This window comes from Trichechus manatus, unplaced genomic scaffold, assembly GCF_000243295.1.
Source record: "Trichechus manatus latirostris isolate Lorelei unplaced genomic scaffold, TriManLat1.0 scaffold00094, whole genome shotgun sequence".
Classification (NCBI taxonomy): Eukaryota; Metazoa; Chordata; class Mammalia; order Sirenia; family Trichechidae; genus Trichechus; species Trichechus manatus.
The window spans coordinates 3965088-3985096 of NW_004444030.1; the positions used below are offsets into that span (position 1 = coordinate 3965088).

General features: G+C 37.4%; 1 protein-coding gene across 1 annotated transcript in view; it reads right to left on the reverse strand.

Moving 5' to 3' along the window:
• Positions 1–16978, reverse strand: part of CUNH11orf65 (chromosome unknown C11orf65 homolog) — a 48654-nt gene extending 31676 nt beyond the window's left edge. Inside the window, exons 1-4 of the mRNA XM_023737003.1 lie at positions 16967–16978; positions 14168–14260; positions 4908–4961; positions 4576–4776 (exon numbers count right to left, since the gene is read on the reverse strand). Of these exons, the coding sequence (XP_023592771.1) occupies positions 4576–4776; positions 4908–4961; positions 14168–14260; positions 16967–16978 (360 nt within the window). The remainder of the gene's footprint in view (positions 1–4575; positions 4777–4907; positions 4962–14167; positions 14261–16966) is intronic.
• Between the last annotated feature and the right edge of the window lie 3031 nt (positions 16979–20009).

The window sequence follows — 20009 nt, forward strand, 5'->3', positions numbered from 1 at the left end:
CAATCAATTTCAGACTGCAGAAGTTGGTAAAAATCTTCAATTTCTTCATCTTTGGCCTTAGTAGTTGGTGAGTAAATTTGAATAATAGTCGTATTAACTGGTCTTCCTTGTAGGCGTATGGATATTATCCTATCACTGACAGCGTTGTACTTCAGGATAGATCTTGAAATGTTCTTTTTGACAGTGAATGCAATGTCATTCCTTTTCAAGTTGTCATTCCCGGCACAGTAGACCACATGGTTGTCCGATTCGAAATGGCCAGTACCAATCCGTTTCTGCTCACTAATGCCTAGGATATCGATGTTTATGCGTTCCATTTCATTTTCGATGATTTCCAATTTTCCTAGATTCATACTTTGTACATTCCACGTTCCAATTATTAATGGATGTTTGCGGCTGTTTCTTCTCATTTTGAGCCATGCCATATCAGCAAATGAAGGTCCTGAAAGCTTGACTCCATCCACATCATTAAGGTCGACTCTACTTTGAGGAGGCAGCTCTTCCCCAGTTGTCTTTTGAGTGCCCTCCAACCTGGGGGGCTCATCTTCCGGCACTATATCACACAATGTTCCGCTGCTATTCATAAGGTTTCCAGTGGCTAATTCTTTTCAGAAGTAGACTGCTGGGTCCTTCTTCCTAGTCTGTCTTAGTCTGGAAGATCAGCTGGAACCTGTCCACCTTGAGTGACCCTGCTGGTATTTGAAATACTGGTGGCATAGCTTCCAGCATCACAGCAACACGCAAGCCCCCACAGTAAGACAAACTGACAGAGACGTGAGGGAAAACTCAGGTATAATAACATAAATAGCTGGAATTCTTGATGAGGAGGGAGAACAAATTAAGAAGAAATGATAAATTGGGATACACGTAAAACTCTATCATTTACATTTTAACTTTTAATCCACCACTTGTCTGTCAGTTTGTTGTACTGTGGTGGCTTGCGTGTTGCTGTGATGCTGGAAGCTATGCCACCAGTATTTCAAATACCATCAGGGTCACCCATGGTGGATAGGTTTCAGTGGATCTTCCAGATTAAGACAGACTAGGAAGAAGGACCTGGACATGGTATTTTCAATTGCCTCATATGCATGCGAAAGCTGGACAATGAATAAGGAAGACCAAAGAAGAACTGATGCCTTTGAACTATGGCGTTGGTGAAGAATATTGAATATACTAGGGACTGCCAGAATGAACATATCTGTCTCGGAAGAAGTGCGGTCAGAATCCTCCTTAGAAGAGAGGATGGTGAGACTTTGTCTTACGTACTTAGGACACGTTATCAGGAGGGACCAGTCCCTGAGAAGGACATCATGCTTGGTAAAGTAGTGGGTCAGGAAAAAAGGGGAAGACTCTCGATGAGATGGATTGACACAGCAGCTGCAACAATTGGCTCAAACATAGCAATGATTGTGAGGATGGCGCAGGACCAAGCAGTGTTTTGTTCTGTTGTACATAGGGTTGCTTTGAGTCAGAACCTACTGGACAGAACCTAACAACAATAACCTTTTAATCTCTAACTGTGCCTCCCTTTAAAGATATTTTAGGTAACATCAAGCTAGTGCAAAAGACTGAGCAAAGGAGGAAGTGAGCAAGGAGTATTTTTTTTTTCTTCACACAAAAGTGCTGTCCTCTCTACAACTACCACAGCTTCCACCAAACTGTCCAGCACAACTAGATGGTGCCCAGCTACCACCACCAACTGCTCTGACAGGGATCATAATAGAAGGTCCTGGTCAGAGCTGGAGAAAAATGTAGACTGAAATTGTAACTCAGAAAAAAAGACCAGACTTACTAGTCTGACAGAGACTCAAGAAATCCTGAGAGTATGGCCTCCAGACATCCTTTTAACTCAGTCCTGAAATCACTTCTGAGGTTCACCCTTCAGCCAAAGATTAGACAGATCCATAAAACAAAACGAGACTAAAGGGGTACACCAGCCCAGGGCAAGGATGAGAAGGCAAGAGGGGGCAGGAAAGCTGGTAACGGGAATCCAAAGTCAAGATGCGGAGAGTGCTGACATGTTGTGGGGTTGGCAACCAATGTCGCAAAACAGTATGTGTATTGTTTAATGAGAAACTAATATGTTCCATAAACCTTCATCTAAACTACAATTTTTTTAAAAAAGTGCAGTCCTGTTATCAAGCAATATTTCCAAAGAATTGTGTCCACCCAGAAAAAGCACCTCTTTGTAACTTGCCTAGAGAGGGTATTTTTTCCTAATTGGTCCATCTGGAAGGCTGCCTTTTTCTAATTTTCACAAAGGTGCCCTATAAGCTAGCAGCAATCCTGGGACTAGCAGAATGCCACTTATTTCAAGAGAATATTGCTTGTAATTACTGATGGTCCTCTATATAGGAAGTTCTCTGGCCTTGCCTGGGCATGCAGAAGGGCTAGTGGCAAAATGGAATTGGAATATGTAACAGAGACTGCTATTTTCCCCCAATATCTGTTCTCCCCTGTTTCCGTAACAGAATCCCCTTTTTCAGCTGAGCACATGGGTGCTTGCAATAAAGATATTTCCTAGCCTCCCTCATTGGTAGGTGTATTTAAGTTTAACTGCTTCCTTCTTGCTGGCAGGAATGTGATTATAATGGCTACAGGTGGAGCAGCCAAGGTCATCACACATGACCTTGGGAATGGAAGATAGGTTGAGCCCCTGAACACCATGAAGTACCATGCCAGCCCTGGACCATGCAGCTTCAGACTTCTACATAACTGAAAAGTTTAGTTTAAGCAACTATTATTATAGAAGTTTGTTCAGCTGAACCTATTCTAATTAATAAATTATGGACTTCCCATTCTGACACCAGTGGCACTTTCTAATCTACACTGGGGTCCTTTATACTTGGAACCAACCTTCCTATCATGGCAGCTGGTCTGATTCTTCTTTTCTCTACACAGATTCCCCAAACACTTCATTCTTACTGAGAAGTATAGTTTGTAATCCAAGCTCTGAAAGGATTTTTCTTTTCTAATTCTAGATGTAGGGGTTTCTCTAACATTAACAAACCCAGAATTTAATGAACAAACTAGTATCAACTCAGGGAACACAAATATCACTATATATCAGTAAGACTACAGGATAGAATTCCTTTCTCTTGCAGAATTTCGTAAGGCCCTTCGTGATCCGGCCACTGCTTAACCCTGCAGCCTAATCTCTTTCCTCTCACAACCTTACACCTTTTGCTCCAGCTATATTCATTATAAACATACATATATGTGTGATGTGTGTATATATATATACATATATGAATACACATATATTCATTTTATATATATATATATGGTCTCTTCTGCAGCTGGGTCTTTAGACACACTATTTCACCTGCCTAGAATGCCTTTTCTCACCCTTTTAATCAAGCTAACTACTATTAGTCCTTTGGTGTCAACTTAGATATCAGTTCCTTCAGCATCTCTCCCTGAATTCCTAGGACAGAATTAAATGCACCCCCTATGTACCCCCACAGCATTATATATTTGTCCCTATTAAAGCACTTAGCACATTTACTGCACTGTACCAAAATATTCTGCTTACTTGACTTTCTCTCCAATTAAACTACTCAAGAGGAGGGACTACATCTTGTTTATCATCGTACCCCTAGGATCTAGTACAATGCCTGACACATGGTTGGTATGCAATAAAGTTTGTTGAATGAATGAATTCACACCTTTATCATTTTTGCTTTTCATACTTAGTATATTCTACATACCACATTCTACCAACTGTATACTAGAGGTTGAGAATTTGAGTTAAGATATTTGAGATAATATAAAAAGACTTCTAGGGCTGTAGAACTAGATTTTGTTAACCTATAAAATATAAGCTTATAAATAGCTCTTGGTAGAAATGATCTCTACCAAAAGGAGATTAAACTTGGGTGTCTATAGAAAAGTCTCTGAATTACATATATACCCATTAGTAAACCAGTACAAGTTGCCTTCAAGTTGATTATGACTCATGGAGATGCCATGTCAGAGTAGAACTGTGTTCCATATGGTTTTCAATGGCGGATTTTTTCAGAAGTAGATTGCTAGGTCTTTCCTCCAAGGTACCTCTGGGTGGACTCAAACCTCCAACCTTTTGGGTAGCAGCCAAGCATGTTGATCGTTTGCACACCTAGGGACCCCAACCCATCAGTAACTGGGTGTACTTAATCATTCTGTGCATTTCACATGAGTATATATTAAGTTCCCCAACACCATGAAAAACCAAATGATTTTCCGCTAGTCTCTGTTATTATAAACTCTATAAGAGAAAAATATCATATTGTTCTCAAGAACTGCCCCCTCTGGTTCAAGGAATAATATAGAGTCAACAATGTCTTCCAATCTAGGGTACCTAAAGATAGTCTAGATTCAAGGTTGATTAATAAAAGTAGAAGTAAATTTAAGAAAAAAAGATAAATTGCTGTACTTTAAGTATTATTAGTTATCCCAGAGTAGTTAAACAAAATTTGTCATTTAAATTTCTAGGATTTATTATTTTTAAAAAATAACTTTAAAATTAATTTTCAAAAAGACAAATGTTTCTCTAAATATATAAGATTCAAAACTATTAATATTCTCTTTTCTTACTCTATCAGAAACAGGTCTCCAGCCATTGTTCTCTATACGACGATACCAGCCACTATGGTCATCTTCCTGGAGATCATCACCTTTAATATGAGACGTATGTTTTGGTGGAAGTTTTGTGTAATCTCTAGGGCTGTTAGCACACAGATCTTCAATATGTCTGTGAGTGAAAATTTTATAGTATATACTGGGTGGAAATTTAACCTGTAGGTAGAAGAGGTCAAAATACAGATGTACTCTAATTATAAAAATGTTTTACATTTTAAAAATTATATCTTTCAAATTTTGTATAAACGTGCTTTAAAACTACTAAATAAGAATTCATCCATACTTACTCCACCTAATCTGAATCGTACAATAATGCCAGCAGCAGCATCTAAAAGATCCGCCTATAAGAAAAGTAAATTATTCTTCAATATTCTGTAATATCAGTTCACTTCTCACTCTATTATTTTAACGTAATTTCTTACTATTGACTATTTATGAAATAGGTTGACTGAATAGACCTCATGTAATTCATTTTAAATTACAGAATATTTTAAGACCTAAGGACTTTCATCAAAGAGGACATTCAGGCTACTAACAAACACATGAAAAGATACTCACAATCATTAGCCATTAGAGAGACACAAATTAAAACTACAACGAGATACCACCTCACTCCTGCAAAAATGACCCTGATCAAAAAAACAGTAAACAACAAATGCTGGCAAGATTGTGAAGAGACTGGAACTCACACACTGCTGGTGGAATTGTAAAATGGTACAACCACTATGGAAAATGCTATAGCACCTCCTCAAAAAGCTATAGTAGAAATATCTTATGATTCAGAAATCCCACTCTTAGGTAGATACCCTAGACATATAGGAGCAGTGACATGAACAGACATAAGAGACATATGCACACTTATGTTCCTTTCAGAATTATTCACAATAGCAAAAAGATGGAAACAACCTAAGTGCCCATCAGCGGATGAATGGATAAACAAATTTTGGTATATACATACAATGGAATACTATGCAACTATAAAGAATAATGAAGAGTTCACAAAACATAACATGGAGGACATTAGGCTGAGTGAAATAAGTCAATCACAAAAGGACAAATATTGCACGTTCTCAGTTTTATAAAAAGTCAAGAACAAGTATACACACAGAAAGCAATGTTTTTTGATGGTCACCAGGGAGGGGAGGGGAAGGGGAACCACTTTCTAGATAGCAGACACTTCTTATTTTTGGTCACGGGAAAAGGAATATCCAACATGGGTGAAGTCTGCACAACTTGACTAAGGCAAATGAAGACAAGAACTGGACAAGAATAAGGAACAATTTTGGTAAATGCTATAATATATATAATTTTTCAACAACAGTAATAACAACCAAAAAATATGAGTGTGGTTACACAGGTATGTTGTTCTTAGGTGCCATTGAGTTGGTTCTGATTCATAGTGATCCTATGTACAACAAAACAAAACACTGCCTGGTCCTGCGCCATCCTCACAATTGTTGCTATATTTGAGCCCACTGTTGCAGCCACTGTTTCAATCCATCTAAGGAGCATTCTGGCCATACTTCTTCCAAGACAGATCAGTTCATTCTTCTAGCAGTCCATGGTATATTCAGTATTCTTTGCCAACACCATAATTCAAAGGCATCAATTCTTCTTTGGTCTTCCTTATTCACTGTCCACCTTTTCCATGCATTAGGTGATTAAAAACACCATGGATTGGTTTGCCCAATGCAATAAATACATTGTTTGATTTCCTGATTGCTCCTTCCATGGGCATTGATTGTGGATCCAAGTAAAATGAAATCCTTCACAACTTCAATATTTTATTCATTTTTCATAATGTTGCTTATTAGTCCAATTGTGAGGATTTTTGTTTTCTTTATGTTGAGGAGTAATCCATACTGAAGGCTATAGTCTTCAATCTTCATCAGTAAGTGCTTCAAGTCCTCTTCATTTTCAGCAAGCCAGGTTGTGTCATCTGCATATCGCAGGCTGCTAATGAGTCTTCCTCTAATCCTGATGCCACGTTCTTCTTTATATAGTCCAGCTTCTCGGATTATTTGCTCAGCATACAGATTGAATAAATATGGTGAAAGGCTATAACCCTGATGCACACCTTTCCTGATTTTAAACCACACAGTATCCCCTTGTTCTGTTTGAATGACTGCCTCTTGGTGTATGTACAGGCTCCTCATGAACACAATTAAGTGTTCTGCAATACCCATTCTTCACAATGTTATCCATAATTTGTTGTGATCCACACAGTCGAATGCCTTTGCGTAGTCAATAAAACAAAGCAAACATTTTTCTTGTATTCTTTGCTTTCAGCCAAGATCCATTTGACATCAGCAGTGATATCCCTCATTCTACATCCTCTTCTGAATCCAGCTTGAATTTCTGGCAGTTCCATGTTGATGTACAGCTGCAACCGCTTTTGAATGATCTTCAGCAAAATTTTACTTGCGTGTGACATTAATGGTATTGTTCGATAATTTCAGCATTCTGTTAGGATCACCTTTCTTTGGAATGGGCACAAATATGGATCTCTTCCAGTCAGTTGGCCAGATAGCTGTCTTCCAAATTTCTTGGCATAGATGAGTGAGCACTGCCAGTATTGCATCCATTTGTTGAAACATCTCAATCGGTATTCCATCAATTCCTGGAGCCTTGTTTTTCGCCAATGCCTTCAGTGCAGCTTGAACTTCTTCCTTCAATACCATAGATTCCTGATTATATGCTGCCTCCTGAAATGGCTGAATGACATCCAATTCTTTTTGGTACAGTGATTCTGTGTATTCCTTCCATCTTCTTTTGATGCTTTCTGCATCATTCAATATTTTCCCCATAGAATCCTTCAATATTTCTACTCAAGGCTTGAATTTTTTCTTCAGTTCTTTCATCTTGAGAAATGCTGAGCATGTTCTTCCCTTTTGGTTTTCTAACTCCTGGTCTTTGCACATTTCATTATAATACTTTACTTTGTGTTCTTGAGCTGCACTTTGAAATCTTCTGTTCAACTCTTGTACTTCATCATTTCTTTCTTTTGCTTTAGCTGCTCTATGTTCAAGAGCAAGTTTCAGTCTCTTCTGACATCCATTTCTTTCTTTCCTGTCTTTTTAATGACTTTTTGCTTTCTTCATATATGATGTCCTTGATGCCATCCCACAACTCGTCTGGTCTTTAGTCATTAGTGTTCAATGTGTCAAATATATTCTTGAGATGGTCTCTAAATTCAGATGGGATCTATTCAAGGTTGTAATTTGGCTCTTGTGGACTTGTTTTAATTTTCCTCAGCTTCAACTTGAACTTGCATATGAGCAATTGATGGTCTGTTCTGCAGTCAGCCCCTGGCCTTGTTCCGACTGATGATATTGAGCTTCTCCATCGACTCTTACCACTGATATAGTTGATCTGATTCCTGTGTATTCCATCTGGCGAGGTCCATATGTATAATTGCTGTTTATGTTGCTGAAAAAAAGGTATTTGTAAAAGAATAAGTCACCGGCCTTACAAAATTCTATCATGAGATCTCCAGCATCATTTCTATCATCAAGGCCATATTTTCCAACTACTGATCCTTTTTCTTTGTTTCCAACTTTTGCGTTCCAAACACCCGTAATTATCAATGCATCTTGATTGCATGTTTGATCAATTTCAGACTGCAGAAGTTGGTAAAAATCTTCAATTTCTTCATCTTTGGCATTAGGGATTGGTGTGCAAATTTGCATAACAGTCCTATTAACTGGTCTTCCTTGCAAGCATACGGATATTTTAAAATCCTTCAATATCCTATCACTGACAGTGTTGTACTTCAGGACAGATCTTGAAATATTCTTTTTGATGATGAATGCAACACCATTTTTTGTTATTCAATTTGTTATTCAAATTATTCAATTTGTTATTTCTGGTATAGTAGGCCATATGATTGCCTGATTCAAAATGGCCAATACCAGTCCATTTCAGTTGACTAATGCCTAGGATATTGACATTTACGCATTCTATTTCATTTTTGACGACTTCCAATTTTCCTAGATTCATACTTCATACATTTCATGTTCTGATTATCAATGGATGTTTGCAGTTGTTTCTTCTCATTTTGAGTCTTGCCACATCAGCAAATGAAGGTTCCGAAAGCTTTACTCCATCCACGTTATTAAAATTGACTCTACTTTGAGGAGGCAGCTCTTTCACAGTCATATTTTGAGTGCCTTCCAACCTGAGGGGCTCCTCTTCCGGCACCATATCAGACAATGTTCCGCTGTTATTCATAAGATTTTCACTGGCCAAAATTTTTTTTTTTTTTGGAAATAGATTGCCAGGTCTTTCTACTTAGTCTTAGTCTGGAAGCTCCGCTGAAACCTGTCCACCACTGATGACCCTGCTGGTATTTGAAATACTGGTGGCATAGCTTCCAGCATCACAGCAACATGCAAGCCATCACAGTAAACAAACTGACAGATGAATGGTGGTATGTATATATATATATATATATATGTATGTGTGTGTGTGTGTGTGTATAGGACAGCTTATGTGAGTACATGCGTGTGCATGTATAGGTGTATCTGTAGGCATGTGTATATACATGTTTGCGTATGCTGCATAAATATTCATATATATAATACAGCACATCAGGGGCACAGTACCAGAGATTTCCTAGACATATCCAAACACCCTGTGAGGTTGGCTTACTGGGTTAAAAGGCTTAGGACCATAGTCTCATGGGACAACTCAGTCAATTGGCATAACATAGTTCATAAGATAATGTTCTACATCCTAGTTTGTTTGAATAGCATCTGGAGTCTTAAAAGCTTGCAAGCAGCCATCTAAGATAAAACTATTAGTTCTCTACTCATCTGGAACAAAAGAGAATGAAGGAAACCAAAGACACAAAGAAGAAACTATTCCACAGGAATAACAGCCAACATGAACCACGGACTCTCCTAGTCTTAAGAACCGAAGAACTAGAAAGTGCTCGGCTACCACTACTGACCAATGTGACCAGGGACACAGTATAAAAAATGTAGAACAAAACTCAAATTCCTAAAAAAGGTCCAGACTTACTGGACCAATAGATACTAGAAGAACCCCTGAGACTACTGCCCTAAGATATCCCTTGAACTTGGAACTAAAGCCACTCCCAGCGGTCACCTTTCAGCCAAATCATACATTTGTTTCTACAATAAATGGAGCCCTGGTGGTGTAGTAGTTAAGAGCTATGGCTGCTAATCAAAAGGCTGGAAGTTTGAATCCACCAGCCGCTCCTTGGAACCTTATGGGTCAGTTCTACTCTGTCCTATAGGGTCACTATGAATTGGAAACGACCGGATGGCAAGGCGTTTGGTTTTTTTTTTGGTTATAAAACAAACAATATCACCCATAAGTAATGTGCTACTCCTTTAAACAAACAACTATATGAGACCAAACAGTCAACATTTATCAAAAAGCAAAGATGAGAAGGCAAGGAGGGGCAGGAAAGATAGATCAATGGAAACAGAACAAACAGAATGGAAATAATGAGAACGCTAACACATTGTGAAAATTGTAATCAATGTCATGGAAAAATTCGTATAAAATTGTTAAATGGGAACCTAATTTGCTAGGCAAACTTTCACCTAAAACAAAATAAAATATTTATTAAGAAAAAAAAAAGACCTAAAGAGTTAATATTTTATGGACACCCATTAAGTACACAGCTTATTTGATAACTGGAAAACTCATACCAAACTATATTTCTTTTCTATGCAATAGATTTATATATGTCTTCTGGTGGGTTGTAGTATGATTAACTGTACTACATCCTACCAAAGAGTTTTCTGAAGGTTTCTGTACCATTTTACAAGCAATATATGAGAATTCTGGTTGTGCCACATTTTACCAAAATTTGCTATTGTCAATCCTTTAGACATTCTGGTAAGGGTGTAATGGTAGCTCACTGTGGTTTTAATTATCATTTCCTTGATAACTTGATGAAAATTGAGTACCTTTTCATATACTTATCAGTCATTTGGATATATCAGTTTTGATAGGGATTTATGAATTTTACTACTCTATTCAAAGAACCAACTGGCTTTGCTGATTTTCTGTATTTAACTTCTATTTTTATTCATTGATTTCTGATTTTGTCTTTACTATTTCCTTCTTTTTACTGTCTTTGGTTTTCACTTACTTATCTTTTTCTAGATGCTTGAGGTAGAAGCTTAGTGAATAGATTTTCAACCTTCATTTCCCTCTGAGCTCTACTTTAGCTGCATTTCACAAGCTTTGATATGTATAATTTTATTATCACTCAGTTAAAAATATTTTCTAATTTTCATAGTGATTTCTTTTTTAACCCATTGGTTATTTAACATCATGTTGCTTAATTCTCAGATATTTGGTGATTTTCTAGTTCTTTTACTCTTATTAATTTCTAGTTTAATTAAACTGGGATTAGAGAACATTCTCTATGGTTTCAACCCTTTGAAATTTGTTGTGACTTACTTTAAGTCTCCGCATATGGTTTATTTTGGTAAACTTTTTATGTGCACTTAATGTAAAGACATTAGTTATGTAGCACTTCAAACATTTTCCAGTGTTGGTTGTGGTGTTCTATATATGCCAATTAGGTCAAGATGTTAAAATATTTTATATCCTTACTAATTACTTTTGCCTGCTTGTTTCTATCAATTACTAAGAAAGGTATGTTAAAAATCTCTGAGTATTACTGAAGACCTATATTTCTTCTAGTACTTATATCATTTTTGCTTTACCTATTTAGAATTGCTATCTTTTCCTGTTGAACTGACTCTTTTATCATTATAAAATGTCACAATTTCTCACAATACTTCTTGCTTTAAAGCCTGATTTGTCTGATATTAAAATAACACCAGATTTCTTTTGATTAAAGTTTGTATGATGTAAACTTAAATAGACCCACACATAAATGCTCACCTGATTTATGATAAAGGTGGCACTGCAGAGCAATAGGGAAAGAACCATCTTTTAAATCAATAGTATTTAATCAATTGGATATCAATGTAATAATATGAAAATTGACCTCACACCACACATAGACTCAATCCCAAGTAGACTCTAGGTCTACGTATGAAAGGAAAATCAATAAAGCTAATACAACATAATATAATAATATTTTAATGAACTTGAATTCGGGAAAGGTCATAAAAAAGCATCAACCATACAGGAAAAAAAAAAAACTAATAAATTGTACTACCTTAAAATTAAGAATTCTGTTCATCAAAAGACATCCTTAATCTGCTACAAAGTAATGTAGGGTTTGGGGAAAGTGGCTGAAGGTATAGATGAAAAGAGATTGGCCTTGAAATGCTAATTGTTGGAACTAGGTGATGGGTACATGGTGACTTGTTACTCTATTCTTTCCACTTTTGAATATGTTTGAAATTTTCCATAATAAAAACTAAAGGGCTTATATACAGAATATATAAAGGACAGCTAAAAGCCAATAAGAATAACACAGACAATACACATACACATACACATGCCAACACACACGCACACATAAAGATAACAGACTTGAACAAGCACTTTACAAAAGGGCTCAACTCATTAGTAATCAGGGAAATGCAAATTTTAAAACTGACAGTAGTAAGTGTCAGTGAGGTTGTAGAATACCAAGAATTCCCAAAGATTACTGGTGGGAATATAAATTAGTACAATACCTTTGGAAAATAGTTTGGCATTATCTCCTAGAGTTAAAGATATCCCACCTTCTCAGCAACTGCAGTTCTAGGTGAAGTAAAAACCCTGATGCACACCTTTCCTGATTTTAATCCACTCAGTATCCCCTTGTTCTGTTCAAACAACTGCCTCTTGGTCTATGTACAGTGCCTCGTGAGCACAATTAAGTGTTCTGGAATTCCCATTCTTTGCAATGTTATCATAATTTGTTATATTCCACACAGTTGAATGCCTTTGCATAGTCAATAAAACACAGGTAAATATCTTTCTGGTATTCTCTGCTTTCAGCCAGCATCTATCTGACATCAGCAATGATATCCCTCATTCCACGTCTTCTTCGGAAACCAGCCTGAATTTCTGGAAGTTCCCTGTTGATGTACTGCTACAACCGCTCTTGAATGATCTCCAGCAAAATTTTACTTGTGTGTGATATTAATGATATTGTTCGATAATTTCCGCATTCTGTTGGATCACCTTTCTTAGGAATGGGCACAAATAGGCATCTATTCTATTCTATTGGCCAGGTAGCTGTCTTCCAGATTTCTTGGCATAGATGAGTGAGCACTTCCAGTGTTGCATCCATTTGTTGAAACATCTCAATTGTTTCAATCGTCAATTCCTGCAGCCTTGTTTTTCACCAGTGACTTCAGTGCAGCTTGGACTTCTTCCTTCAGTACCATTGGTTCTTGATCATATGCTACTTCCTGAAATGACTGAATGTTGACCAATTCTTTTTTGTACAGCGACTGTGTGTATTCCTTCCATGTTCTTTTGATGCTTCCTGCATCATTCAATATTTTGCCCATAGACTCCTTCAATATTTCCACTCGAAGCTTGAAGATTTTCTTCAGTTCTTTCAGCTTGAGAAATGCCGAGCACGTTCTTCCCTCTTGGTTTTCTAATTCCAGGTCTTTGCACATTTCATTATAATACTTTCTTTGTCTTCTGGAGCGACTCTTAGAAATCTTCTGTTCAGCTCTTTTGCTTCATCATTGCTTACATTCTCTTTAGCTACTCTACATACAAGAGCAAGTTTCATAGTCTATTCTGACATCCATTTTGCTCTTTTCTTTCTTTCCTGTCTTTTTAATGACCTCTTGCTTTCTTCAAGTATGATGCTCTTGACATCATTCCACAACTCATCTGGTCTTCGGTCATTAGTGTTCAATGCATCAAATCTATTCTTGAGATGGTCTCTAAATTCAGGTGGGATATACTCAAGGTAGTATTTTGAGTACAAAATTTATTTATTTTTGAGTACACTATTTATTAATTCTATTATGATATGTATTTGAGTTGTCTTTAGTTTAGGGCTATTATGAAAAAAACTGCTGTGAGCACCTTTCTTGATTTTAAACCATACAGTATCCCCTTGCTCTGTTTGAATGACTGCTTCTTGGTCTATGTACAGGTTCTGCTGACGTGGCATGACTGAATGAATAAACAGTAATATATTCATACAATGGAACACTGTCTATTAATAAAAATGAATGAAACTGAGCTACACAAACATAATGTTGAATAAACAAAGCTAGACACAAAAACATACTACAGGAGTCTATTTGTATATACTTCAAAAACATATAAGTAAAGTAAAATGTTAGAATTCAAGACAGTGATTATCTTTTGGACGGAGGGCGTTGGCTGTGATTTATAGGGCACATGAAGGGAGCGGTTTGGCATATGAAAGATTTATCTGAGTGATGGTTACACAGGTGTTTGCTTTTTGGTAATTCACTGGACTATACATTTATGTTTTATAAACTTTTATACATGTAATACTTAAATAAAAAGTTTTTTTAAAAAAACAAATATGAGCACAGTGAATTGATAAAATAGCCACACATATTTAAGGAAAAAAAATACTCTTATCAATAAATTATGCCCTTACCTCTTTAGGATTAATATATCTCACTATTTGACGTGGTTCCCCTTGTCTTCTTATATTAATCATACTTTTAAAGTGTTGGTATACAGCAATATCCTAGAGGTTCAAACACATAATACTTTATTGTCAAAACTGGATTTTTCTAGTTCTGATTAGTGTTTTGCTTAAGTAGAGCAAAGATAAATAAAAACCATAAAATAGATTTTATGTATGTAAACCAATTTTAGAAATAATATCCACTCAGGGTTTGCTTTGACAAGTCAAGTAATATTGGTATTGTTCCCATGAAGAGGTTTACCCTTAAGTTTATAATTGTATCACTATCAACTACACCTAAAATATCCAGAACTTTGGTTGCATATACTCTCCAGAGTAATCTGAGAAAAAGAGAAAATACAGCATAGTGGTTAAGAACACTAAGTATGGCATAACATTGTTTGGATTCAAATGTTAGCACTTACTAGCAGTAAATAAAGCGTTATGAAAATACACAGACAGTGGTTTTTGTAGAAGCATTGTGCATATAGAAGGGTAGCAAGTTGCTTAACCTATGATCAGTTTTCTCATCAGTAAAATGGGAGTGACTGTAGCTATCTCATAGAGCTATCATGAGGAATAAATGAGTTAATATTTGTAAAGCACTTAGAACAGCAGTTGGAACAAGAAAGCCCTTAATAAATATTATCTATTGTTTTCATTACAGCATCCTCCTCAGTCCTGTAGTAATTCCACTGATTCACAAACTCTATCCATTTTTCACATTAGCACAAATTTGGCCAAATAATCCCAAACAATTCTTTTATTTTTAACAATTATTTATTTGGTAATCCTTTCCCTCCCACCTCAAAACCCACTCTCCAAACCAAAAAACCTATTGCCATCGAGTCAATTCCGACGCATAGCAACCCTATGACAGGGCAGAACTGCCCCATGGAGTTTCCAAGGTTGTAATCTTTACAGAAGCAGACTTTCTCTTGAGAAACCCACCCTACCCCTCAAAAAAAAAAAAAAAAAAAAAAAAACCTTAATAACTCTTGGCAAACCTTTTTTTTCCCAGTTTGCTTATGTTAGCTCATAGAAAATAAATTCAGATGAAGTAATCTATAAGACCAATATGACAAATTGAAGGACCACTGCAATAACCTATGGAAGATAGTGCAGCCTGCTTCAACACAAACAGTATTCTTTTTGAAAGGAAGATGTATTTCCCCCAAGAAAAAGCCCAATTTGAGTACCAAGAAAAATTTATGACGGTTGTGAATCTGAAGATTTAAATATGTCAGTTACTTTATCAGCTACCTACTGATGCACAACCAACCACCCCAAAATTTAGTGGCTTAAAGCAACAATCATTTATTATTTCTCACTTTCCATGGGTTGACAGGGCAGTTTTGCTCGTCTTGCCTGGACTCATTTATGTGACTGTAGTCAGCTGCTACATCAGGTGGAGCTGGTGCTTTAATATGGCCTCATGCACCTATCTGGGACTTCAGCTTGATTATTGGAACGTTTAAGTTAGTTGGTCCTCTCTCTCCATATAGTCTTTCAGCTTGAGCTTCTTCACAGCATAGAGGTTTCAGAGTTCCAAGACAAATGAAATGGAAGTTCCAATATTTCTTAAGGCCTTGTCTCAGAAATCACGCAGATCACTTATTCCACATTCTACTGGTCAAATTTAAGTCCAAGCAGTCCTCAAAAGGTCAAGAACAAAGTTGACCCATAAGAAAGTTCCATACATACCACAATTTCACTCAGGGGCAGGCCTGAGGGACAGTGGTGAAGAAAAATCCTTCCAGTGGGCAGACCTCAAGCAGCACCTGTAACCCGTTGCTGTCAAGTTGATTTTGACTCATAGTGACCCTATAGGACGGAGTAGAACTGCCCCATAGGGTTTCCAAGGCTGTAATCTTTATGAGAGCAGACTGCCACATCTTCCTCCTGTAGAGCAGCTGGTGGGTTTGAACTGCTGACCTTTCGGTCAGCAGCTGAGCACTCAACCACTGCGCCACCAGGGCTCTTTCTCAAGCAGCACATCTAGCAATATGTTGTGCCTGACAGGAAATATGTCCAGAGGTACATATCTACAGATGGGCAGCGATTGATGGTTTGGCTGGATGGTCAAGGACTTGGAAAGAAAATGGCTAGAAAACTGGTGACAAGAGGTCTGGGGAAGAAGTATGTGGACAGATCTCTCCAAATGGGCACCAAGTGTTAAGATATTTGTGTCCCATGCGAATTCTCATCAAAGAACAATCTCAGCAGAGGAGAATCTTAACAATCAGATGGGCAAGATGACTCATTCTTTGGAGCCATCCAGCCTTTTCGCCCAGCCATCTCTCTCCTTGCCCAATGGGCCCATGAACAAAGTAGCCATGGTAGCAGGAATGGAGGCTGGATCTCCACTCACCATATCTGGTTACTGCCACTGCTGAGTGCCCAATTTGCCAGAGCAGATTTTACGTTTAAACTAACACTGAATCCCTGATGTGGCGACATTCCAGGCGGGAGGGGGTGGGGTGGTGGGGGGGAAGGTGGCACGCAGGGAGAGCTAGTCAGTTTCTTTGGACAGATGGATTATTTGGAACACTTCTATTACAGGAGAAGCAACACTTTTGTTCTCACTAGAATTGACACTTTACCCTTCTATGTGTACAATGCTTCTACAAAAACCACTGTGTACTTTCAGAATGCTTTATTCACTGTCATGATATCCCACACAGCACTGCTTCTGACCAGGGAACTTAGTTCACAGAAAGTGAAGTACAGAAATGGGTCCATGCTCATGAAATTCACTAACCTTACCTTGTTCTCCATTACCCTAAAGCAGTTGTCCTGAAAGAATAGTGAAATGGCATTTAAAGACTCAATTATAGTGTATACGTAGTATATGGTGCTGTTTTTCCCACAGCCAGCATTTATGAATCTGGGAATCAAGGAATGGAAATGGAAGTGGCTTTCTTATTATATTACCTCTAATTATCCACTAACAAAATTTTTACTTCCTGTCTTTGTAACTTTGGGCTTTGTTGATAGAAAGGTCTTAGTTCCCATTTGAGGAATGTTTCCACCAAGGTACATGCTAATAGTTCCATTAAAATGGAAGCTGATACTACAACCTGACCATTTTGGGCTCCTCATGCCAGTGAACCACCAGGCAAAACAAGGCAGTTATTACACCGGCTGGGGTGATTGATTTTGACTATCAAGGAGAAAACCGGTTGTTACTACCAATGAGGGTAGCGAGGAGTATGTCTGGAACTCAGGATATCTTCTGAGGTGCCTCTTAGTAATTCCATGTTCTGTAAAAAAGAAGTTAATGGAAAATTACAGCAACTCAGTATAGGCAGAACTGCTAAAGGCCTAGACCTTTTACGAATGAAGGTTTGGTTCACCCTACCCAGGCAAGGAACCATGACCAGCTGAGTTGCTTGCTAAGGAAAAAAGGGATATAGAATGGGTAGTGGAAAAATAAAATTATAAATACCAGCTACAACCCCATAATTAGTTGCAGAAACAAGTAGTATTTATAAGTATTTCTTCTATGTATTTCATATAAATATTAACCAATTATTTTCCTTTCTTTTTTTCCTCTCCCATTTCTCTACAACCAAATGTAAGATTTAGTGGTATGATAGGCATAATGATGGCCCCCCCAAAAGATGTTTCTGGTATCTGTGAATATGTTATGTTACATGGCAAGGGGGAATTAAGATTGCATATGAAATTAAGGTTGGAAATCAACCTTGAGATGGAGGAGATTATCCTGGATCATCCCATTGGTCCCAAGGTAATCACAAAGATCCTTATAAGTAAAAGACGGAGGCAAGAGAGTCAGTGTCAGAGTGATGTGATATGAAAAAGACTTGACAGGCTATTGCTGGAAAAGGCAAGAAAATGGATTCTTCCCTAAAGCCTTGTTGTGGATTGAATTATGTTCCAAAAAAATTCACGTTGAAGTCATAACCCCTGGTACCTGTGGACATGACCTTGTTTGGAAATAGTGTCTTTCAAGACATTATCAATTAAGATAATATGAGGTCATACCAGAGTAGGGTGGGTCTGAATCCAATTTGAGTAGTATACTGTGAAAGAGGAAAAGAGACACAGAAAGACAGAAAAAATGGTCATGTGACAACAGGGTTATGCTGCAGCTGTAAGCCAAGGAATGCCTCGGACTAGCAGAAGCCAGTAGAGACAAGAAAGGATCACCCCCTAGAGCCTTTGGAGAGAACACGGTCCTGTCAACACCCCACGTCAGACTAGTAGCCTCCAGAACTGTGAAACAATAAATTTCTGTTCTAACAAGCCAACCACTGTGATACTTTGTTATGGCAGCCCTAGGAAACTAATACAAGCCTCCAGAAAGAACACAGCCCTGTTGACACCTTGATACTAACCCAGTGAGACCATTTTGAACTTTTAACCTCTAGAATTATAAGATAATAAATTTGTGTTTATCAGTAGAAAGAGTAAAACTTATGCTTGACTTTTCAATAGAAACTATGGAAGCCAGAACAGAATGGAATGACATCTTCAAGGTGTTCAGAGAAACAACAACATGCCAACCTAGATTTCTACACATGGTGATAATATTATTTGAATATAAAAATGATATAAAGATGTTTTCAGACAAACAAAAGCTGAAAGAATTTTTCACAGGAAGCCTGCCCTAAGAGAAATACTATAGAGAATTCCTCAAGCTGCAGCAAAGTAACACCATAGAGAAGCACATACTCAGGAAAGAATACAGAGTCCTGAAAAGGGTAAATATGTAGATAAATAAAAATGAATACTAACTGTTTAAAACAAGAACAATAATGTCTCCTGAGATTTAAAACAAAAGTTTAAATGAAATATCTGACAACAAAAGCACAAAAGAGGAAAAGGGCATAAATGGAGTTAACCCATTATGAGATTCTTACATTGTTTTGCAAAGGTTAAAATACTAACTTAAGATAGTTGCCAACTGGTCAACGGTGCATACTGTAAACTCTAGGTTATTCCACAAAAAGAATATGTAACTGTGCTGGTTGTCTGTTGCTGCACAACAAATTACCCCAAAACTTAGTAGTTCAAACCATTTAATTATGCTTACAATATTATGGGTTATGAATTCTGGTAGGACATAGTGGGGAAATCTGGCCGGTTCCACAGTGACTGAGGCTTCAGATGAGGTGGCTTGAACAGCTGCAAATGGCTGGAATGGCTCAACAGGGGCTATAAATCAGGGACCTCAATTCTAGCTATCAGCCAGGTTCCTTGGTTGTTTTTCCATGTCACACCTGCTTCCCAAGTAAAGATGGCATTTTCACTTACAAGTGATACAGCTGGGACTGGCCACTCATCAGTCTCTGTAGGCAGCCTCACTATTCCTCACAGCATGGCCATTTCAGGGTAGCTGTACTTCTTACACGGTAGCTGCCTTCACCCAGAGTGAGCATTTCAAGAGACAGATGTGGAAGACACAAGGCTTCTTATGACTTAGATTCAGAGGTCCCAGAATGTCACTTTGACTACATAATCAATAAATATTTAATAATCAATGGATGTACCTCTAGCACCTGCTCACAAACTTGATTTCTGAGTCAAGAAATAGAGCCTTTAGAGGTGAAAGCCAAATGCGCTTATTACGGATATTCTCGTCAATACTAGCCATTATCAAAGTGCCTGACCCAGATCAGGAACTTAATAAATATTTGTGAAACTAATAAAATAATTAATTAATGATAACTTTCAGAAACTTTAAAAATGCCTGCTTTTTTTTTCACTTTTTTTTTTTTTATTGTACTTCAGGTGAAGGCTTACAGAACAAATAGTTTCTCATGAAACAGTAGTACACATGTTG